Genomic DNA, 23160 nt, shown 5'->3' with positions numbered 1-23160 from the left:
TAAGTTCAAGTGTTAAAGTCATAATTTTGTCCAAGAATCAAGTAAGGAAGTGCTAGATTTTAAATCTTGACAGCTAGTATCTATCAAGGTTTAAAAGTTGCTGAAGCCCATGGCTCGACAGCTATCTCGATAGATGGCTATCTATCGAGGTTTACGAAACTCAGTTTTTTAGAGTTGTTTTTCATCTAATCCGTGAGTATGTGTTTAAGCTTTCTTTTCTCATAACCCTAAACATATATAAGGATTATTTTAAGGGTCGTCACAGGTAGCACAGGTAGCACAGTTACACAAGAGCACAATTCCACAAGTGTGAAGAAAAGTGTAACCGAAAACCTAGTTGCCCAAGTTCATTTTGAAGAAGCTATTGTGTTTGTACACCATAGGGTTTTGTGACCAAGCAACTTCATGATCTTCATTGTGTGATAAACAGAAGAACTTGGCAGCCAACATCCTTCTCAAGTTGGTGATGAAGTCGCGTACTGGGATCCGAGTATCTTTTGGTTAGTCACTTATTGGGAGCCGTGCAATACAAGGAGAGATTGTCACTACAAGGCAAGTCCAATTGAGTATTGGGGTAAGGGTTCAACTATAGGTTGATATAAGGTACTGAGATTCATTTACTTGTAACCGCTTGTTTTGATAATAGTGGATTCTTGGGAGTGGTGACCTTAAAATCACCTGGTGGGAGTTTTTGCCTTATAGGTTTTCCCCATTCGTAAACAAATTACTGTGTCATTTAATTTTAGCTACATATTTAGTTATTTGGTGATTTGCTTGTGCTGCCATGTACATTGCATGTTAATTTGATTAATTAATAAACTTGGGTAATTAATCAATTAATTCATCACAAGGGGTCAATACATTTTTGGCCTGTCATTTTCAAAATCCTGTACTAAGTTCTGCTCTAGGGTCTGCAACTCTCTTTCCAATCAAGTTATTTGTCTTCCCACATGGCCAAACTTGGTTTTGTTCCATATTGTTAGCCATGACCTGCAACTGTCAAGGCAGTTATCAATTAAGGCACCCCCTGTTCTACACAAGCCTTCCATCCATGTGTCTTGGACAACTTCAGCACAACAAGGGTCTTGGAGACATATTTCTTCGAAGCAAAAAGGACGTTGGGTTCAAGTTTGTTGTCGGTGGTCATGAGAGTGTAAGGTTACTGCAAGCATTGAGTGATCACTAGTGGACATGAAGATGTGATGTGTAATGGTTTGCTAGAAAAGAGACTTCCATGAAGGTGTGGCTAAGGCATGGTCAAGGCATATGGATACTCGGCCTTCAATTTGATGTTTCGAGACCTTGTGTAAGGAGACTCGAGAAAGCCTAAGTCTAGGAAGTAGCAGTGATGGATGATCGAGCGAAAATGGTCCATCTGATGGGTTGGCCGCAGAGCACCACCACTTTTCTTTGTTCTTCTAACAATTTTGTTGAAGTCTCCAATGCAAGGCCATGGGAGGTCAATTGAGTGCTTTAAAGATTTAAGTAAGGTCTAAGTTTCCTCCTGCTTGCTTGTCTCGAGGTGTCTGTAAAAACCGGGAAGCCTCCACTTCAAACCTCTGTTACAAACTATATGGGCGTCAATAAGAAGACAGAAATCGGATCTTTCTTCTTCATTGCTCTTTTAAGATTATTCACTGTTCAGGGGTTTCCAAGCCCCCGACAATTCCAGCTTGGGATAGTCATTACTACCGGCGGTGCTACATAGCAACCACCACCAATCCTAAGTTATCAGCCATGAGTTTTCCCAAAACTTTTGCGTCATCATCTAGTGTCCGTTGCTTCTTATCAATGAAAATGGAAGTCTGTGTTTCTAAACTTAACTTTTACTTTTTAAGCCTAGTAGTGGTGTATTTGGTTTAATGGTATCCATTGCATGGGCTGCAGGCCCAAGTCGACGCCAAGTTGCTAGTTTGGGGCCCACGGTTTGTTTAGTGTTGGGATGCAAGTTATTGGTTGGTTGCTGTGTGTTTGTGGATTTTTCCGTTGAGGAGTAGTGTTGGCTGTGTAGATGGATTTTTGTATTAAAGTTTGGGCTTTCCTTTTGTGGGGCAGAAGGTTAAGAAGTTTCAGAGAGGAATGTATTTTTGGGATTGGGTGGGCATGCCAGTTGCTTTGTTTGGGGTGTGGAGTTTGAGACAATTGACTTAGGAGTGTTAGAAAGGAAAGTGGTCTCAGGATTGGAGGAGTGTGACAGCTGCAATGCATGGAATGTGGGGTTTGAATTTTGTAAATGACGTAAATCTTGGTTGATGTCCGTGCTATGCGCATGAAATAGATCAGGGTCAAATAATATTTCTATACTCGTCGGCGTTGGTTTTGCATGGGTTACGGTCAGTATTGAAAGTGATACCGTCGATGGGTGATCAACCGGTTTGGGCAATGATAGAGAGGGTTTTGTAGTTGGCGAGGGTGTGGGACAGTGTTTAGGAGGTGGTGGGGAGGGTTCTGTGGTCTTTGTGTTCACTATTTAGGGTTGTTGGATGTTGGTGGTGTTTGCACCTAACTAAGGGCCATATTGTTGTTCGTCTTTGTCAAGAGTTCCACCACTATCAGTCCAGGTCTTGCAGTCCTTTTCATCGTGGCTTATGAGGCCACACCAATAATAGAATATGGGCATCCGTTCATATTAGAGCAAAATCCATAGCAGGTCTGAGTCACCCATGTCATGTACTTGGTCGCCCTGTAAAGCACCTTTGACATGGTCTTTGAGTCGTTCTTATATAGAGAAAATAGGAACTTACCCTTCCGTAACCCATTGGTGAATGCCTCCACGCATATCTTGTCATCTATTTCGTCGATCGAGAGGGCCTCCCTTGTTAAAGTGAGTTATGTAAGACCTCAGCGTCTCGTCTTCCCTCTACTTAATGTTCATCAAGCATGCGGTGGATTTCTTATACCTGTGCCCCCTGATGAAGTGCGAGGCAAATTGGGTGTTTAACTCCTTGAAAGTACCAATGGACTTGGGTATTAGCCTACTGAACCAAACCTTACGAGTCCCTTCAACGTGGTGGGGAAGGCTCTGCACATGATTGCGTCCGGCACCCCTTAAAGGTGCATTAGGGTCTTGAAAGAATCCAAGTGATCTAAGGGATCCTTGGACCTGTTGTAGCTTTCTACTTGCGGCATACGAAACTTTGGTGGAAGGGGGAATGAACTAACGGACGCTGTGAATGGCGAGTCAATTTGCTGGACCAGGTCATTAAGATCGCTGAACACCCATCCTCTGAGGGCGTTCATCATGCAGTCCATATACTCCTTTATCATCTGCATTTTAGCGACTATGTGAGGTGGGACGGTATCGGTGATAGATGGCCAGCTCGTGTCTTGTCGTTCCAGCCTGCTTGGGGTGTTGCTACCTTCCGGCCCTCCCTAGTTTCTTCTCTCCGCGCTAGTTCCTTCTTGGTCTTCCTCATGGGTGTTAGCACCTACGTTCCTTTGGCTCAAATGTTCTTTCAAATCATGATCTGTTTGGTGAGGCATTCCACAGCGGCAGCCAGAGTTTGGACTTGTCTCTCAAGTGCCATTGTGCGTGGTTCATCTCCTTGAACGTTGTTGGTGGTGGTCATCGAGCGAGTGAGTACCATGTAACTATTTGTCCGGGAAGCGATAGCATGGCTTTACAAGTCGCTAAAGTTCCCACAGACGGTGCCAACTGATGATGCCGAAAATCGTCAGTAAGCCACACGGTCCTCACATGCTCCCGGAAAGAACCTGCACAACATAAAAGCTGAAGACCTTAAGAGGAGTACCGGTGTGGTACCAGCCAAGTTAGAGAAATCTCTTATTCGCAACTCTAGAGTGCCAGAGCTGGGTGAATTATGCGTACCTTGATTTATGAAGGTTTTGGGGTATTTATAGTCGTGTGGGGTTGACATTTGTGGCTTGGCCAAGAAGTTTTTTCCTTCTAAGAGAGAACCTCTTGGATTCTGCGTATCTCCTAGAATTCCTTTCCTTGTAAGAGTCTTCTTGATTAGGCCACGTCAGACCCGTCAGAGGTTCGCGTGGAGATCAACCTCCGACATTCCTTTCCTTGGAGATCAAGTAAGGCCATGTCAGACCCGTTGGAGGTTTGCTTACCCTCTTCAGCTTGTTCTCGTCAGCTTATGGTGTCGTCACTTTGTTAAGGTTGTCAGCTTCGTTATGAAGCTGTAGACTTTATGATGTAGTCATTTGTGACAAGCGATGCCGACGGGATTATTGGGTCCGTCGCCTTTTTTCTTGTCATGGTTTAACTACAAAATTATCCTTATCAGCTTCCCCTACTCCATAGCCTCGTCAGCTTTGGCTGACGGGTTATGGAGTTAACATCGTCAGTCCTAGCCATTTTCGCCCCCTGTTCGACTGTGCGTCTTCCTGTCTTTCCCTTTTCTTGGGCCTCTCTTCTCGGGCCAATAGCGCATCTTCCGCGTTCATGTACTTGGTTGCCCTGTAAAGAACCTCTGACATGGTCTTTGGGTCGTTCTTATATAGAGAAAATAGGAACTTACCCTTCTGTAACTTATTGGTGAATGCCGCCACGAGTATCTTGTCGTCTGCTTCGTCGATTGAGAGGGCCTCCTTGTTAAAGCGAGTTATGTAAGACCTCAGCGTCTCGTCTTCCCTCTGTTTAATGTTCATCAAGCATGCAGTGGATTTCTTATACCTGTGCCCCCCGATGAAGTGCGAGGCGAATTGGGTGTTTAACTCCTTGAAGTACCAATGGAGTTAGGCATCAGCCTAATAAACCAGATCCATGCGGGTCCCTTCAAAGTGGTGGGGAAGGCTCTGCACATGATTTCGTCTAGCACCCTTTGAAGGTGTATCAGGGTCTTGAAAGACTCCAAGTGATCTAAGGGATCCTTGAACCCGTCGTAGCTTTCTACCTGCGACATACAAAACTTTGGTGGAAGGGGGAATGAACTGACGGACGCTATGAATGGAGAGTCAGTTCCCTGGACCAGGTCATCAAGATCGCTGGACACCTGTCCTTTGAGGGCGTTCATCATGCAGTCCATCCGCTCCTTTATCATCTGCATTTCAGCGACTATGTGAGGTGGGACAGTATCGGTGACAGATGGCCGGCTCGTGTCCTGTCATTCCGACCTGCTTGGGGCGTTGCTACCTTCCGACCCTTCCTAGTTTCTTTTCTCCATGCTAGTTCCTTCTTGGTCTTCCTCCTAGGTGTTAGCACCCGCGTTCCTTTGGCACAGTTGTTCTTCTAAATCTTGGTTTCGTTTGGTGAGGCATTCCACAGCGGTGGCTAGAGTTTGGACTTGTCTCTCGAGTGCTGCCATGCGTGGTTCGCCTTTTTTGAACGTTGTTGGTGGTCATCATCAAGCGAGTGAGTACCATGCAACTCTTTTTTTGGGAAGCGATAGCACGGCTTTACAAGTCGCTAAAGTTCCCACAACGGCTCCAACTAATGATGCAAAAAATCGTCAGTAAGCCACACGGTCCTCACGTGCTTTCGGAAAGAACTTGCATAACACAAAAGATGAAGACCTTAAGAGGAGTACCAGTGTGGTACCAGCCAAATACCCTCCAACGGTCAAGTTAGAGAAATCTCTTATTCGCAACTCTAGAGTACCAGAGTTAGGGTGAATTATGCATACCTTGATTTATGAGGGTTTTTGGGTATTTATAGTAGTGTGGGGTTGACATCCGTGCCTTGGCCAAGAATTTCTTTCCTTCTAGGAAAGAACCTCTTGGATTCTACGTATCACCTAGAATTCCTTTCCTTGTAGAAGCCTTCTTGATTTGGGTTAAGCATGTAGCGCAAGAAGTCTCCTTATACACGTATGCGTGGAGATCAAATAAGGCCATGTCAGACCTGTCGGAGGTTCGCTTACCCTTTTCAGCTTGTTCTCGTCAGCTTATGGTGTCATCACTTTGTTAAGGTCATCAGCTTCTTTATGAAGCTGTAGACTTTGTGATGTAGTCGTTTGTGACAAGCGATGCCAACGGGATTATTGGGTCCGTCGCCTTTTTTCTCGTCATGGTTTAACTACAAAATTATCCTTATCACACGTAACCAAGGGCCATATTGCTGTTCGTCTTTGTCAAGAGTTCCACCATTATCAGTCTAAGTCTTGAAGTCCTTTTCATCATGGTTTATGAGGCCACACCAATAACAGAATATGGGCATCCGTTTGTATTGGAGTGAAATCCATAGCAGGTCTGAGTCACCCATGTCAACGAATTAGCCTCAAGAAAGTGGTTGGGTAATATCCAAGTTAACCCAAACCCTAACATATCGACCATGACATTCACCACTCGAGAAGGCGTCAACCTGTTCAACTTGTCCCATAGACTATCCAATGGCTTCAATGTTGGCTTTGTTCATGCGGCTGATGGGAAGGTTATGTATTTGAATCCAAAAAGATGCAGTATCAAAGGTGGCCTCGTCAACATATTCATCTTTAGTAGGTTTGTCAAGACCGATGAAGTACTTGTCAAAGAACCATGGCTGCTGTGATAGAATTTTCATAGCGTTGGCTTTAGTTAAGAAGATGAGTAAGACTGTGTTGGAGCCAAGGTCTTGGATTTCGAACTCATGGATGGAGCGCCACATGCTCTTAAGAACCCGAGATAGTGCTTCGATGTTAACCCGTCTTTTGGTGAAGAGTTTAGCAACAAGAACCTTAGTATTGTCTTCAATGGTTGGTGCTAACAGTATTGTCTGATTCTCTTGTGTGTTGAGTGATAATCGGGTCCATTTGACAGTGAGGTTGTCCGTGGTGAGGGAGCACAGTGTGGGGGGATGAGGACAAGAGGAGAGGATGGGCAGAAGGATGAAACAGGTTCCATCGTTGAGTAGAAAAGATGGCCTATGCGAAGATAGGCATTAGGTTTTCATCATTGTGGGCTTTCTTATAGATTATATAGTAAATAATATTCAATTGACACAAAACTTGATGTGTATTAAAGCGTTAAGAATATGCAATTCAACAGTTAGATTTTTAAAATATGAAATAGTGTTTACTTTATTGAGTAAAGTTATAGTCTTAGGCTGCAACTAATTTTATAACTAAATTTGTCCTCTGGGTAAAATAAATCAACCCATTTTCCCACAAATCCCACTGTTCAAATATCCAGCTCTACCGATATCCATTAACGAAACTCATTTACCTAGATGAAGGAGCCCTGCTAGAAATTCTCAAAGGCCTAGCCAACCCTAGGCCTTAATAGGGTTTGGAAATAGATCAGCAATAGACTAGCATTAGTTAGAAACTTAAAACCTTACTAGTTACAAGCCTCTGAGCACGCGCTCACACGCGTGCTCAGAAGGTCTTCTATTTTTTTTTTTTGTAAAAGTTAATAATTTGAATTTATTACAATTTTTTTTGTAGGTAACATTTTAGTGGGAGTTAAAAATTTACCTACTTATATATATATATATATAAGGTGTATATATCTATTTACTTTAGTTTAGTTTAGTTTTTTTTATTTTTATATTTAGTATTTTTTTTGGATAAACATGAGTTTTTTTTTAAGGAAAAAAAGTGTGGGTTGTTTAACTTATTTTTCTATTTAAAAATAATAATAATAAATGTATAGTTACTTTAACGAAGTGGGTTAGTAGTGTTCCTATTTTGTAGGCAATGTTTTAGTGCAAGTTAACTATGTATTTTTACGAAACTATCAGGGTGTAGGGGTATTTTGGAATAAAAAAAAAATCTGGTCCCCACAAGGGAAGACCCTTAAATAATAGTATAGATTACTAGCCTCTGAGCACGCGCTCACGCACTTGCTCAGAGGGTCTTCTATTTTTTTGTAAAAGTTAATAATTTGAATTTATTATAATTTTTTTTGTAGGTAACATTTTAGTGGAAGTTAAAAATTTATCTACTTATGTATATATAAAGGTGTATATATCTATTTAGTTTAGTTTTTTTTTTTTAAAGAAAAAAAGTGTGGGTTGTTTAACTTATTTTTCTATTTAAAAATAATAATAATAAATGTATAGTTACTTTTAAAAAGTGGGTTAGTAGAATAATGTTCCTATTTTATAGGCAATGTTTTAATGCAAGTTAGACATGTATTTTTACCAAACTATTAGGGTGTACGGATATTTTGGAACAAAAAAAAAAAACAAATCCAATCCAAATAAGGGAAGCCCCTTAAATAGTATTATAGATATATATATATATATATATATATATATATATATATATATATATTTTTTTTTTGAGAATCTAATTTATAAGTGGATAAAACAATTTGAAAATTAACAAATGAATGGTTCTATTTTTTAGGCAATATTTTAGTGGGAGTTAGAGTTGTATTTTTATCGAATTGTTCTTTAGTTTTATCTCTACTTAAACATAGGGGTGTAAGGGCATTTTTGAACTAAAGAATGAGGAATCCAAACAGGGAAAGCCCCTTAAATAATAGTACTAGCCTCTAAGCACGCGCTCATGCGCGTGCTCAGAGGGTCTTCTATTTTTTTGTAAAAGTTAATAATTTGAATTTTTTATAATTTTTTTTGTAGGTAACATTTTAGTGGGAGTTAAAAATTTATGTACTTTTATATATATATATATATATATATATATATATATATATATATATATATATATATATATATATATATAAAGGTGTATATATCTATTTAGTTTAGTTTAATTTTTTTTTTTATATTTAGTTTTGTTTTTGGATAAACATAGGTTTTTTTAAGGATAAAAAGTGTGGGTAGTTTAACTTATTTTTCTATTTAAAAATAAATAATAATAATAATAATAATAATAATAAATATATAGTTACTTTAAAGAAGTGGGTTAGTAGAATAGTGTTCTTATTTTATAGGCAATATTTTAGTGCAAGTTAGACATGTATTTTTACCAAACGATCAGGGTGTAGGGGTATTTTGGAACAAAAAAAAAATTCAGTCCAAACGAGAGAAGCCCCTTAAATAGTAGTATAGATAGATATATATATATATATATATATATATATATATATATATATATATATATATATATATAATTTTTATTTTGAGAATCTAATTTATAAGTGGATATAGCAATTTGAAAATTAACGGATGAGTGATCCTATTTTTTAGGCAATATTTTAGTGGGAGTTAGAGTTACATTTTTACCGAATAATCCTTTAGTTTTGTCTCTTCTTAAATATAGGGTTGTAAGGGCATTTTTGAACTAAAGAATGAGGAATCCAAACAAGGAAATCCCCTTAAATAATATTACTAGCCTCTGAGCACGTGCTTACGCGCGTGTTCAGAGGGTCTTCTATTTTTTTTGTAAAAGTTAATAATTTGAATTTTTTTATAATTTTTTTTGTAAGTAACATTTTGTGGGAGTTAAAAATTTAGCTACTTATATATAAAAAAGGTGTATATATCTATTTAGTTTAGTTTAGTGTTTTTTTTTATTTTTTATATATATTTAGTTTTGTTTTTGGATAAACATGGGTTTTTTTTTAAGGAAAAAAAGTGTGGGTTGTTTAACTTATTTTTCTATTTAAAAATAATAATAATAAACGTATAGTTACTTTAAAGAAGTGGGTTAGTAGAATAGTGTTCCTATTTTGTACGCAATATTTTAATACAAGTTAGACATATATTTTTACCAAGCTATCAGGGTGTAGGGGTATTTTGGAACCAAAAAAATCTAGTCTAAATAAGGGAAGCCCCTTAAATAGTAGTGTGTGTATATATATATATATATATATATATATAATTTTTATTTTGAGAATCTAATTTATAAGTAGATAAAGCAATTTGAAAATTAACAAATGAGTGGTTCTATTTTTTAGGTAATATTTTAGCGAGAGTTAAAGTTGCATTTTTATCGAATTGTCCTTTAGTTTTGTCTCTACTTAAATATAAGGGTATAATGACATTTTTGAACTAAAAAATGAGGAATCCAAACAGGGAAAGCCCCTTAAATAATAGTACTAGCCTCTGAGCACGTGCTCAGAGGGTCTTCTAATTTTTTGTAAAAGTTAATAATTTGAATTTATTATAATTTTTTTTGTAGGCAACATTTTAGTGAGAGTTAAAAATTTATCTACTTATATATATATATATATATAAATGTGTATATATCTATTTTGTTTAATTTAGTTTTTTTTTAATATTTAGTTTTGTTTTTGGATAAACATGGGTTTTTTTTAAGGAAAAAAAGTGTGGGTTGTTTAACTTATTTTTCTATTTAAAAATAATAATAATAAATGTATAGTTACTTTAAAGAAGTGGGTTAGTAGAATAGTGTTCCTATTTTGTAGACAATGTTTTAGTGTAAGTTAAACATGTATTTTTACCAAATTGTAAGGGCGTAGGGATATTTTGGAACAAAAAAAAAATCCGGTCCAAACAAGGGAAGCCCTTTAAATAGTAGTATAGATATATATATAATTTTTATTTTGAGAATCTAATTTATAAGTGGATAAAGCAATTTGAAAATTAACAGATGAGTGGTCTTATTTTTTTGGCAATATTTTAATAAGAGTTAGAATTGCATTTTTACCAAATTGTCCTTTAATTTTGTCTCTACTTAAATATAAAGTTGTAAGGGTATTTTTAAACTAAAAAATAAGGAATCTAAACAGGAGAAACCCCTTAAATAATAGTACTAGCCTCTGGGCACACGTGTGAGAGCATGCTCAGAGGGTGTTCTATTTTTTTTTGTAAAAGTTAATAATTTGAATTTATTATAATTTTTTTTGTAGGTAACATTTTAGTGGGAGTTAAAAATTTATTTACTTATATATAAAAAAAAGTTATATATATATATTTAGTTTAGTTTAGTTTTTTTTATTTTTAGTTTTGTTTTTGGATAAACTTGGGTTTTTTTAAGGAAAAAAAGTGTGGGTTGTTTAACTTATTTTTTATTTAAAAATAATAATAAAATTTTCTATTTTAGTGGGAGTTAAAAATTTATCTACTTATATATAAATTTATCTATTTTGTAGGCAATGTTTAACTTATTTTTCTATTTAAAAATAATAATAATAAACTTATAGTTACTTTAATAGTATAGATAATAATAATTAAATTAGAAAACAACATTAAAAAAAGAAAAGAAAAAGAGTCCTTGACTCGGAAATTAAATTAACTGTCATGTAAGGAAGTCATTGAAGAGGCCGGTTGACGGTTGTTGTTTCCTTTATCTAGTTAAAAAAACCGCTGGTTCTCATACAACCGAAGTACACACAAAAAATGGCCACTCTTGCTTTCTCATCCTCTCTCCTCCTCTCCTCTCCACCTTCTAAATTTTCATCACCTTCACTTTCTCCTCTTCCTCCACGCTTCTCTTTTTCTCTCTCCTCTGCTCACTCTTCCTCCCTCTCCATTACTCCATCTTCTCTCACATATCCCACACCTTCCAAACGCTTTGCTCTCTCTGCCTTGAGTGTCAGAGCTAGTGCTGAGGTGAAAAAGAAGGTCCTGATAGTTAATACCAATAGTGGTGGACATGCGGTTATTGGCTTTTATTTTGCAAAACAGCTTCTCGGTTCTGGCCATGAGGTCACAATACTGACTGTTGGTGAAGAGAGCTCTGACAAGATGAAGAAGCCTCCATTTAACAGATTCTCAGTTAAGATTTACACTTTGCATTACATCACTAATATGTCTTTGTACTGGCCAAAATTCAGGTACAACTAGGTTCCATGACTAAGGCACAAAGATTCACACTTTGCATTAATCACACTTTAGGTAAAGTGTTGTACATTAGGTTCCATGACTACATTGATCAATTGATTCAATTCCACATAAAAATGTGTTATATTCATTTAAGACAGTTAAAATCAATGAAGTCATATGTTTGAGTTTAATTAGGGAAACTGAGGTACGAAACTTAAGGAACTTTACTTAATTTTTGTTGGTTGACTAATATGGCTTTTAGTGATTTGTAATGGGTATAGGTATATATGGTGAATTTATTTATTTTACAATTGGAACGTTTTGTGTTATCTGAAAAATTTCAGGAAATTGTGAGTGCTGGAGGCAAGACAGTGTGGGGAGACCCAGCAGAAGTTGGGAAGGTTGTGGGAGGAGCAGCATTTGATGTGGTGTTGGACAACAATGGCAAGGACTTGGATGCTGTGAGGTTTGTTGCTTTAGTTCTTGAAACTCAAATCTTGAATTATGTAGGTTGGTATGCTATATTGATTGTAAAGTTGTTAGGTATCCTACTTGATGGAACTGGAAGATTTTTATTGGCATTATTCTTTCTGGAAGTTAATGGACCTTAATAAGGCAATAGTGATTATGGTTCTGTTTGGGGCCTCAAAGTTAGTAGGTAGTATTTTTACTTTTTAGACTCTACACATTTTGAGTTCCTGTTTTTGAAATGAGGGTATGCCCATGATAGAGGATGATGTGAAGTTAAAACAAATTATTTTTGCAATGTTTTACTATGTTGGTAATAGGACTTTGATCCTTGAATTAGGTGGTGGAAGATGACATTTTCCCTAGCTAGATTATTGACAAAGCCATAAAATGTTATACCAAACATATATAGTTTCAAAGGGCAGGGAATCAGAAGCTTTAAATGGACATATAATTGGACGAACTCAAGCATAAGCCTTTTTTTTTTTTTTTTCCATTAAAAAATTACTGCATATTGTTTAATCAATCACACTTGCAGCATATATGCTCTACATCACTGTAGTGCATGCTAAGCTCCAATGTCCTTTTGTTATGCCTTTTTCAATCCCCCTACGCTGAAGGGAAAATTTGTATGTGGCAGTTTAGTATAATTGGTTCTAACTAATATCTGGGAGTGTGCAAGTAATTGAAACCAAATGTACTATTTAAATATAGAGCAAAAGATAATTTAAAAAATTAATTTATATGTAGTTTGTGATCCATTTATGCTAACATCAATCTTCACGCATAGGCCTGTGATAGATTGGGCCAAGAGTTCTGGTGTAAAGCAATTTCTGTTCATCAGCAGTGCCGGAATCTATAAGCTAACTGATGAGCTTCCTCATGTCGAAGGGGTATGTTGTATATCTATTATCCCAATGGCCTTTAAAATATCCTGGATTTCCTCCACCAAATAAAAACATTCACTATAACAGGATGTAGTTAAAGCTGATGCTGGTCATGTTGGAGTGGAGAAATACATTGCAGAGGTTTTCGGTATTTGGGCAATATTCCGTCCACAATACATGATTGGATCTGGAAACAATAAAGATTGTGAGGAATGGTTCTTTGATAGTAAGTGTATAATCCCAAGCACTTTTTTAGTTATTAATGTTTCATGATGTCCTGTAAGATATCAGATATATGAATATTAGTCCTTCCTTATTTTATGGGGCCCGATTGTTTCTTACCTAGACGATATATGCAGTTTTGATCTGATTTGGATGATTCTTAGAATGGTTTTTTACTTAATATTCAGTACCTATATATCCTCCACTTATTGTTGTTCCATAATCTTGATATTATTTCTACAGAAAGTGCAGTAACTCAATATGCTCACTTACTTAACACAGGAATTGTCCGGGACAGGCCAGTTCCAATCCCTGGCTCTGGAATGCAACTCACAAACATCTCTCATGTTAGGGACTTGTCCTGTATGCTTGCTCTTGCTGTTGAGAAACCGGATGCTGCAAATAGTAGGATTTTCAACTGCGTAAGTGACTGTGCAGTGACTCTGGATGGAATGGCCAAACTATGTGCTCAAGCTGCTGGTCGTCCTGTTAACATTGTTCATTATGATCCCAAAGCTGTTGGAATTGATGCAAAAAAAGCTTTCCCTTTCCGGAACATGGTAATGACTTTTCTTCTACCTGCCATTAAATTATTTTGGAGAAAGAATGTAATGATTCCACCCATTAATTACCATATTTAGGGTCAAGATAACCATAATGATAAAGAAAATTTGAAAAATAGAGAGAAAGATCAAACATATAAAATGTTTAGCGGAGGGTCCCCTGAATGGACCCACTGAATGCTGGGTCCTGACTTTTGCTTCTCAAACTGTTTCAACTGTTAGATAATTTACATAATTCATGTACTGTGCAGCACTTTTATGCAGAACCAAGAGCTGCTAAGGACATTTTGGGTTGGCAGGGCACCACAAATCTTCCCGAAGATTTGAAGGAGAGGTTTGATGAGTATGTAAAGATTGGAAGAGACAAGAAGCCCATAACGTTTGAGATAGATGATAAGATATTAGAATTGCTCAAAGTACCGGTGGCTGTATGATCAATCAAATTGCATCTATATCTACCCAGTTACAAGGCTATATGGGATGCCCTTTTTTTCTCTCTCTGTGTATTTCTATAGTTTGTCAAGAATCAATGTATTCAATTATCATATAAAAGTAGATAAAATGATATGACTATTGTTACTTTTGTTGCATAAAAAGATTGATTCTGTAAGAAAAGGAAATGGAGCTTGAAATTTTGAATCGGATTATAACACCAGACCGAGCATAAATTTTTAATTGTGAAGATTCTTAAAAACAATCAGACGTCATATGTTACATTGATTGAGTTAGTACTTTATTTAGGAAAAGGCCAAAAAAACCTAATCACTATGAGCACCCCGTTTGGCAAAATATCCCATTATGCAAGGCAACAAGCTAATAAACTGTATACAACAATAGGACTACAAGCATAACCAATGCACAAGAGCAAAACAACAATGTAATATTCACAAGCACAGCTGGATAAGAGGTCTCTTAAATCTGAAGTTAGTCTGCTAGTTGAGTTAACAATAGGACTGATATTACCCGACCAATGCATTCACATACTGAAGTTTCAGTCCCATTATATATACCAGCCTTTTCTTGATAATCACTACACAGTAATATCCATGCAAAGAACATATTTAGTCTTGAACAGATTTGTAAAGACAAATTGCATTAACACTGAACATAAACATCCCGAAAAGAAAATTACTGTATACCTCCTACTAAACATAACATACTGCCCACGAAGATCCAATTCCAATCAGCAATATTGAAAACTAACTCTAAGCTAGGGGGTTTTCTTAAAGTATGGAGGTCTCCAACCTAACCTAAACAGATAGACCTATTACACTCGGCTAGATGCAGCTGGACTAGCTAATACAGAAACATATAACTGAAAATCAGGTTTGGATAAGCAAATCCACCCAAGGCTACTGTGATAGAGCAAGAAACTCTATTCATTTTGCTTGATTTCAAGGTTCTTGAGTTTTGATTCCAATTCATCCTCATTATCAGCACCATCCTCTTCAGCCTCCTCATCAAGATCTTCTCCTTCAGGGTCATTCTCATCCAAAGGCCCAAGCATATTAGGGGAATTCTTAAATATATCCTTAACATCATCAATCCCTTCATCAGATATGAAATTAGAGTTGATATTTAGTAAATTAAATCCAGGCTTGTGCACAACAGCCTGTGCCAAGAGCCTTGCCCCAGCCCTTCTAATTGAATTTGCACTGAGATCAACTTCATTTAGTTGGACGTGGCCCACTTCCAATGCCTGGCTGATCAGAATTGCACCCTCATCCTTCAGTTCATTCTCAGATAAGTTCAACTTGGCGAGAAATTGTTTTGCTGCTATACAGGCTGCTAAAGAAGCAGCAGCTTTGGCAGTAATGTCATTTCCAGCCATATCCAGAACTTCAAGTGATGGCGCAGAATCCTTCAGAGAATTGGCAAGGGATTCTGCCCCGTCATCCTCCAAGTTGAGATAACTTAAATAAACCTCAGTAAGATCTGCAAAGACAGATATAGCTTTACTTAAAGCAAGTCCAGCTTCTACACCAAACATGTTGTCACGCAAATCAAGCTTCTTTAGATGAGTACAAGTCCCTAGTGCTTCAGATAAGGCAACTCCCCCTTCAGAGCCTACCCTTGTAGAAGAACACCGGAAATCCTCCAATGCTGGAGAACTTCTCACCATCTCAGATATAGCAAGCGCCCCTTCATCTCCAGTCATGTTGTTGTGAAAATGAAGAACCCTCAGCTTCTCAGTGGAGGGAATTAGTTCACAAACTGCTCTTGCAGCTTCCTCTGAGATACCATCATTCATCAAATAAAGCTCTTCCAAATCTCTCTGAGACCTTAGAAGTGACTCAAATGCCCGAACACCCTTTTCGCCCATGGCATTGTTTGAAAGGTTCAAATATCTCAAAACAGAACCTTCCAATGCTGAAGAAAATATATTCATGACCTCGAGAGCTTCTGCCTCAGGTCTTCCAGCAATAAAATCTGATAGGTCTACTTCGGTCAATTGATCCTTAATGGATAACAAAATGGGCTCAGCAACATAAGCAGCATCCGAGCCAAAACTTCTATTGCTGAAACAAATCTTAGTACATGAGTTTGGTCCCCTCAATGGCTGTAGAAGCTCCTCAGCCTCGTCTGCTTCAATAAAAGCCCTGCGACCTCCAGATATATCAAAGATTGTTTCATTAGCTATCATATCCTCTCTATCCTCCTTTATTCTAGGGCACCTTTTAAGAACTTCCAACATAAGTTTACTTGATTCCTTGGCGTAAATTTGCACTGCAGAACTCCCATCACTCTCTGGCTCCTTCTCAAAGTTTTGGCTTGCAGTTGCAAAAGCAATATCTTCTATGTGTTTGGCATCCTCCTCTGCCTCGTCTTTACTCAACAGGCCATACTTTCTTGAGAAAATGGATGGAGTTGTAAGATTCTTGGTCATTCGTTCTACAAGCATCAACCTTGAACTCTGGCTAGGGGGCCATAATTTGATTGGCAATGAGCGATGTTGGAAAGTTTGTGTTGCCGAATCCATGCCAAAGTAGCCTAGAACCATGTATTATAATTATTTCATTAAAGTGAGACAAAAATAAGATATAGTAACACACCTAGGGAGGGGAGAACATTTATTCAAGCATGTTAATTTATAAGCAAAACAGATTGCTTAATATAATCTAAAATAATAGTTTTTTTTTTTTGAATCAGTGACAAAATTACTCTACAAGTTTTTTGTTTTGGTTTTGTTTTTATAGATAACAGATTTACTCTACTACTTTCAGCAATCAAAATAAAGCTTTGACAGAATTAACCTACTAGTTTTTTTTGTTTGTTTGTTTTTATAGATAAAAAAAATTACTCTGCTAGTTTCAGCAATCAAGTTTAAGCTTTGATAGAATTCTCATTTCTCAATAAATTTAGTATGTGAACTTCACATGAAGGTACTGTTAGTTTCGTGACAATAGTGATGGTTAAAGTGGTGTTTTGGTTAGCTGCAGTGATGGCAGTTATGGTGGATTGCCTGTCATGAATTGGCCATGGTGCCTGTCATGAATTGGCCATGGTGTTCACAATAACAGCAACACTGATGATGGTAGATGTGATGCAAATAAGACGGTTTGTATCGGTGTAGAAAATGACATGCATAGTTCTTCTAATTTATACCAAATGTGCAGTGGTGGTGAGAACTTTTTTTTGCTTGCCGATTAACAAAATCATTTCCCATATTAAATACTAAAACACATGAATTTCATTTATCAATTTTTTTTTTTTTTTTGGGTATAAAAGGAGGAAAACTACACTAAATGTGCTAATACTTCCCTGCCCAAACATTTATATATAAAACTATAAAGGTTCATAATGGCCATACAGAAGATTACTCCCAATGTAAATTTTGGACATGGAAGGCCACATATTACAGATTGTTAGTGCTATTGAATCTATCTACTAGGACAGTTAACAATAGGCCCGTGAAAGAGAGAGAGATTCAAATTATCAAGTCCTACTTTATATACACATTAGAAGGTTATCAAATCAGTTCTATCCCCCACAAACCAATCTAGATATACCCAAAAAGAAGATGCTCCCAATTTTTTTTTTTTTTTTTTTTGTTGATAATTCAATAGCTGCGAGTGCTGGATTTGAAAGCACATTCAAACCATATGGAGAGGGAAAAAAAAAAACAGATAATTCAAATGAAAGCAGTTTCCTTAAAGGACTCGGGTAGCCCAAAACCTTATAATTCACATACAAGAGTCTTTGAAAGTGTATATAATTTTGCATAAAACAAAGAAAATTGACACAAGAAACAAAAAAACAAAAAAAACAATTTAGCCCTAAAAAAAAGATCATACAAAGCAGAGAGTGAATCTGTAACTACAACCTTCTTTGGCTGCATCAGAATTCAGAACAATTGTAAAAAATTGTACTTTTACAGTTTTGATTTCCAACAAAATTAACAATTTAAGTTCGCTTTCTATATATTCAATTAACAGATCTAGCTAATGAGAAAGAAACCCTCGCTAATCGTAGAGGAAACCACGTAGATCTAAAACAAAATTAACCAAAAAAAAAACGAAAATTGAAATCTCGATTCCAATTTCAATTAGTTAAACTTTCTCTACAATCAACCAACAAGAAATCTGAAATATGCAAGTAACAGTAAGAATCACATTAATAATATCCAGAAAATTAAAACAGAGAGAAGCAGATTCGATACCTGAAACGAGAAACTTGAAACTTTCTGGGGAAACAAACAGAGGCTATGAAGAACCCTAGAAACGAGAGAGTAATAGATTTATAAATATCTTGTTTGCTTCTAAGGAAAATTTCTTATTTCTATGATTTTTTTTTTTTTAACAATGATTATCGAATTAAGGATAAGGGAAAAAATAAAATGAAAACTCAAAAGTGCAAGTGGGAACTGGAATTGGAGGGAAATGATGAAAATCTAAATCTGACTTTTAAAATATTATTGGGAGAGCGAATGTGAAAGCGTAGGTTTTCCGCTTTCAAAAATGACGGAAATTTCCCTTACTTTTGGTTTTATTTACGTTCTTGGATCTTGGTCATGTTGATATTAATGAGCTTGTTTATTTTAGGTTGGGCCTTGGTTAATTTGGCCTGGTCAATTTCCTTAGTCTGAAATGTTATGGTTAAGGTTAAAATAACGTGGATTTCACTTTATAAAAATTGTATAAATGAAAGAAATTGTATAAAGCGAACCCCTTATAAAGCTGACAAAATACTTATATAAAGTTGAGTAGTTGGGCCAAAATTGGCAATTAACCTTGTTTGCCAAATTATATAGTTAGTAGGCAACGTTTCAAAAGTATATACCAAACTAACATCTCGAGTTTCAAAAACTCAATTTAGGGCTTATAAATTGAGTCTAAGAAATTCAGTTTTCCTATTCTAATCATGTTCTAATTTGGCGTTTTTCCACGTGATGTCCACTTGAAAATCAAGTCTTTAAGACTCGAGTTATATCTCGACACTTAGAGCCTTGATTTATGTCCACGTGGATTCCACTTGGATATCGACCCTTAGAGACTCATTTTTTTAAAAGCGAAATCGAGTCTTAGGGTCCGTTTGGTTGGAGGAATGGAAAAGTGGGAAAATAGAAAATGGTGGGAGGGTGAAAAAGTGAGAGGATAGACAAGATTTTAATTTCCCTCTTTTTTGTTTGGTTGGGAGTGGAAAAGTGAAAGAATAGAAAAAATGTGTTTGTATAAATTTACTCATGTACCATTATTAAAAAATGATGCCCTACTAAAAAAAACAAAAAAAGCAATCACCCAAATTTATTAGGAAATAAAAAAATCATATCTAGGGAAAAAATCACATCTAAAAAAACAAAACAAAAAAAATCACAAAAGAAAGCAAAAGAGAAAAAAAAAAAAGAAGAGCAACTGGACGAAGCCTGCTCAGGGGGAAAAAAAAAGTAAGAGGCAACGTCTAAACCAAAAAAAAAAGAAAAAAAAAAGAAAAAAGAGAGAGCAACTAATTGGAGTCATTGGACAAGCCAATGTGCAAGTGCACATAGGCATTTTTGTCATTTACTTGTTAAATTCCTCCCACTCAGTTTTCTCTCCATTCTGGAGAGAGAACATTTTGGTGGGTCAAGGGAGAAAATACCTAGGCCCCACTAATTTTTTTCCCTCCCCTACCTCCAACCAAACATCCACAAAAAAAGTATTCCTTCCCATTTTCTCTCTAAAGTTTTCCATCCACCCTATTTCACCTTCAAACAAACACACCCTTAGAGACTCGATTTGTAAGTTGTGGTGCACAAACATCCACGTGGTTAGGACAACTGCTTGTCCTTAGTTGTACATAATTATGGGTCTCTCTCTCCGTTTCCTCCTCCAAAAAACCCAGCAGCACAATCTCTCTTCCTCTCTCACTCTCATACAAAACTCACCCCATTACAAAACTTCAAATCAAACTCACCCCCCATTTACACATCCTCATGTCAGGTAAGGTGTATATATATGTATTGTTAGCTTTTTATGGGTATACATGACTATTTTTTTTTTTTTTTTTGGTTTGATATTTTTCTTTATATTTTTGATAGACTGATTTGAAGGGTTGTAATGGGGTGAGTTGTATGTTTAGTTTTTTTGGTTTGAGTATGAAATGATTATGATTGAATGTGTTTATGTGTGATAGGGTGAGTATATGCAAATGTGGGATTTGTATATGCATATGATGTAACAAGTAAGTGTATATATTAGCTAGGCTTTTATAAAAAGTAAAAAATATTTAAGATATATTTGTATTGTTAGGCTTTTATCATGACTATTTTTGTTGTTGTTTGGTTTAATATTTTTCTTTATTTTTTTGTTAGAATGATTTGAAATTTTGTAATGGGGTGAGTTTTGTCTTTAGTTTTTTTATTTGTTTGAGTATGAAATGATAATGATTGAGTATGTTTGTATGTGATTTGGGGTGATTATATGCAAATGTGGGGTGTGTATGTATATGCATATGATGCAAGAAGTTGTAATTTTTGTACTTTGAGTAGATAAAAAGGTTTTGTAATTAATGTTAAATGAAAGAGATAAAATATGTCACCAACATATTACACTTGACTCTAATAGGTTCATAATCTCTGAAAAATATTGATATAAACATATATTATGGTAGACCCCTTGTCAATCTTGAAGAGATTGATGGATTCCCATTTAAAGGGCCGGGTATCTAGTGTTATTATATCATGATAAGTCGTAGCTTGAAGACGTTGAATGATTTGAAGATGAAAATAATGGAAAAATTGAATTTGAACCCTGTTTGTTATGACATAAAGATTATTTACCGTTACCCACTTGAAGTCCTTCATGGACGGATAAATCACAGGTATATGGTGATCAAAGAAGACAAACATATAAAAATCATGTATAATAGGTCCATAAAATGCCCCAAGTAAATGTTGCTGAGTTATCCGTAAGTTCGAAGTCGCTTGCAGAAGTTGATGCTGAGGAGGTGCAACAAACAACTCATCTTTACAATTTATAGCCCTAGATCATAGATGCACTACAATGGGAGGCTATACAATGAGAGGTTATACACTCCCATCTCAAGATCATGCTGCCAATATTGGTGAAACACTCTAACCTCAAGAGACACATTTAGGGGAGGAAGATGAAGACGAAGACGAAGATTATGCTGCGAATAATGGTGAAAATCTTGATGATATGAATGAGTACAAAGAAAGGATTGAGCGAGGTGACTTTGAGAGAGATGTGGATGACCATAAACTTGCTCCTAATTTTGAAGAGGAAAATATGGAGTACCATGATGAAGGTGATGCGGACGATGATATTGGCATCAACATGTTACAAATACGACTACTGCCTACACACCTCCTGCCAAGTCATTCTATGCAAATACTTAGAAAAATATGGTTGATCTTTCATATCTTCAGATACCATTTGTTTCTACTTAAGGAAGATGAGATGCATTTTAGTAAATGGTTGACTTTTGCAAATAAAGAGGCGATGAAGCGTGCATTGATAATATACACAGCAAAGGATAATAGACAATCCGGAGGTTGACCAAAACTAAGTTGTGCGTTGCATGCATTGACACCAACTGCAAGTGGTATGTTGGGGCATTCATGAAGGCTAAACTTAATGGTCCATGGATGGTCATGTCTTATGTAGGTCCACATAGTTGTATACCCTTTGGCCTGCGAAGAGACGATAAAATGATGGATTTTAATTTTGTTGCATCAAAAATTATGGGAAAATTGCAACAGAATCACACTGCTCAAATTGATCAGCTCTGGGACATCATACATACTAAGTATGATCATGAGCTTTCTTACTATAAGGTATGAGATACGAAACAAAATGCAATTGCTAAGATATTCGACGATTGGGAATAATCTTACCAAAGGTTGCGAAAGTTGTTATTGACATACTTGGACCAGGATCTGGGTACCTAGTACAACTATCACACCATACCTAGGGACATACTTGGTACTACAATACTGCACTATGTATTTTGGACATTCGCTCCATGCATTGCTACATTCAGATATTGCAGGCCAGTGATCATATTGATGGGACTCATGTATGGTAAATATCGAGGGGTGTTGATGATTGCAATGGCAACCGATGCTAACAACAAGGTTTTGTCTCTCGCCTTTGTTGTTGTGGACAAGGAGTTAGGGCCTACTTGGGGGTCGTTTTTAGAGTGTCTTAGGATTTTGATAGGGCATGTGATACCTGACGAGGGCATATGCATTATTTCTAACCAACATAAATGTATCAAATGCGCCATTGCAGAGTGGTCTAGAGGTGATGACAGAAGCTTACGAGTATTTCATCAATATTGCCTTCAACATGTTGCTAGCAACTTCAACACACACTTTAATGACCCGACTCTAAAGGCATTGGCCTTGAAAGTTGGATATGCGACATAGGAAGCTAAATATGAGTCCATAATACAAACCATTAAGGATGTCAAGATTAATGCATTTAAGAGGATAGACCTAGATGATGATGAACCTGAACGCTACGTGCCATACACATATCTAATGAGTGAGGATCTGGACAAATGGACCAATCACATGATGGTGGAAGACGTTACAGGGCAATGACAACCAATATCTCTGAGTGCTTTAATGGGGGTACTTAAAGGTGCTCACGGTTTGCCCATTGCTACAATGGTTAAGTTCACTTGGTGCAAACTTGTTGCATATTTCCATGATCAACATAAAGAAATTACTTCTAATCTCTCTCAAGGTAAGGTGTGGAATGCTTATGCCATGGAGATCTATACCAAAAATGTGCATAAAGCTTCAAAACACACTATGAGGGCATTTAATCATCAAACTGATATATATCAAGTGCTTACCCCATACAACGACCATAGAGGTGGAAGGGGAAACCACAGTCATGAAATAAACATATTCGCTAGAACATATGGTTGTGGAAAGTGGCAAAACATTAAGATCCCTTGTTCACATGCAATCAAAGTTTGTCTGAGT

At 36.6% G+C, this 23160-nt stretch overlaps 2 protein-coding genes across 2 annotated transcripts; one reads left to right on the top strand and one right to left on the bottom strand.

Moving 5' to 3' along the window:
- The first annotated feature begins 11075 nt into the window (after nucleotides 1–11075).
- LOC142611818 (chloroplast stem-loop binding protein of 41 kDa a, chloroplastic) lies at nucleotides 11076–14339 on the top strand. Its single transcript, XM_075783962.1, has 6 exons — nucleotides 11076–11536; nucleotides 11929–12050; nucleotides 12843–12945; nucleotides 13027–13165; nucleotides 13444–13721; nucleotides 13976–14339. Exons 1-6 carry the CDS (start codon nucleotides 11159–11161, stop codon nucleotides 14156–14158), a joined length of 1203 nt encoding a protein of 400 aa, XP_075640077.1. The 5' UTR covers nucleotides 11076–11158; the 3' UTR covers nucleotides 14159–14339.
- A 459-nt stretch (nucleotides 14340–14798) lies between these two features.
- On the bottom strand, nucleotides 14799–18682 carry LOC142613803 (RAN GTPase-activating protein 1). Its single transcript, XM_075786309.1, has 2 exons — nucleotides 18385–18682; nucleotides 14799–16715 (listed from the first exon to the last, which is right to left on the bottom strand). Exon 2 carries the CDS (start codon nucleotides 16702–16704, stop codon nucleotides 15100–15102), a length of 1605 nt encoding a protein of 534 aa, XP_075642424.1. The 5' UTR covers nucleotides 16705–16715; nucleotides 18385–18682; the 3' UTR covers nucleotides 14799–15099.
- Nucleotides 18683–23160: the final 4478 nt, after the last annotated feature.

This window comes from Castanea sativa, chromosome 10 (assembly GCF_040712315.1).
Source record: "Castanea sativa cultivar Marrone di Chiusa Pesio chromosome 10, ASM4071231v1".
NCBI lineage: Eukaryota > Viridiplantae > Streptophyta > Magnoliopsida > Fagales > Fagaceae > Castanea > Castanea sativa.
This window is presented reverse-complemented; position numbering and strand designations above follow the sequence as displayed.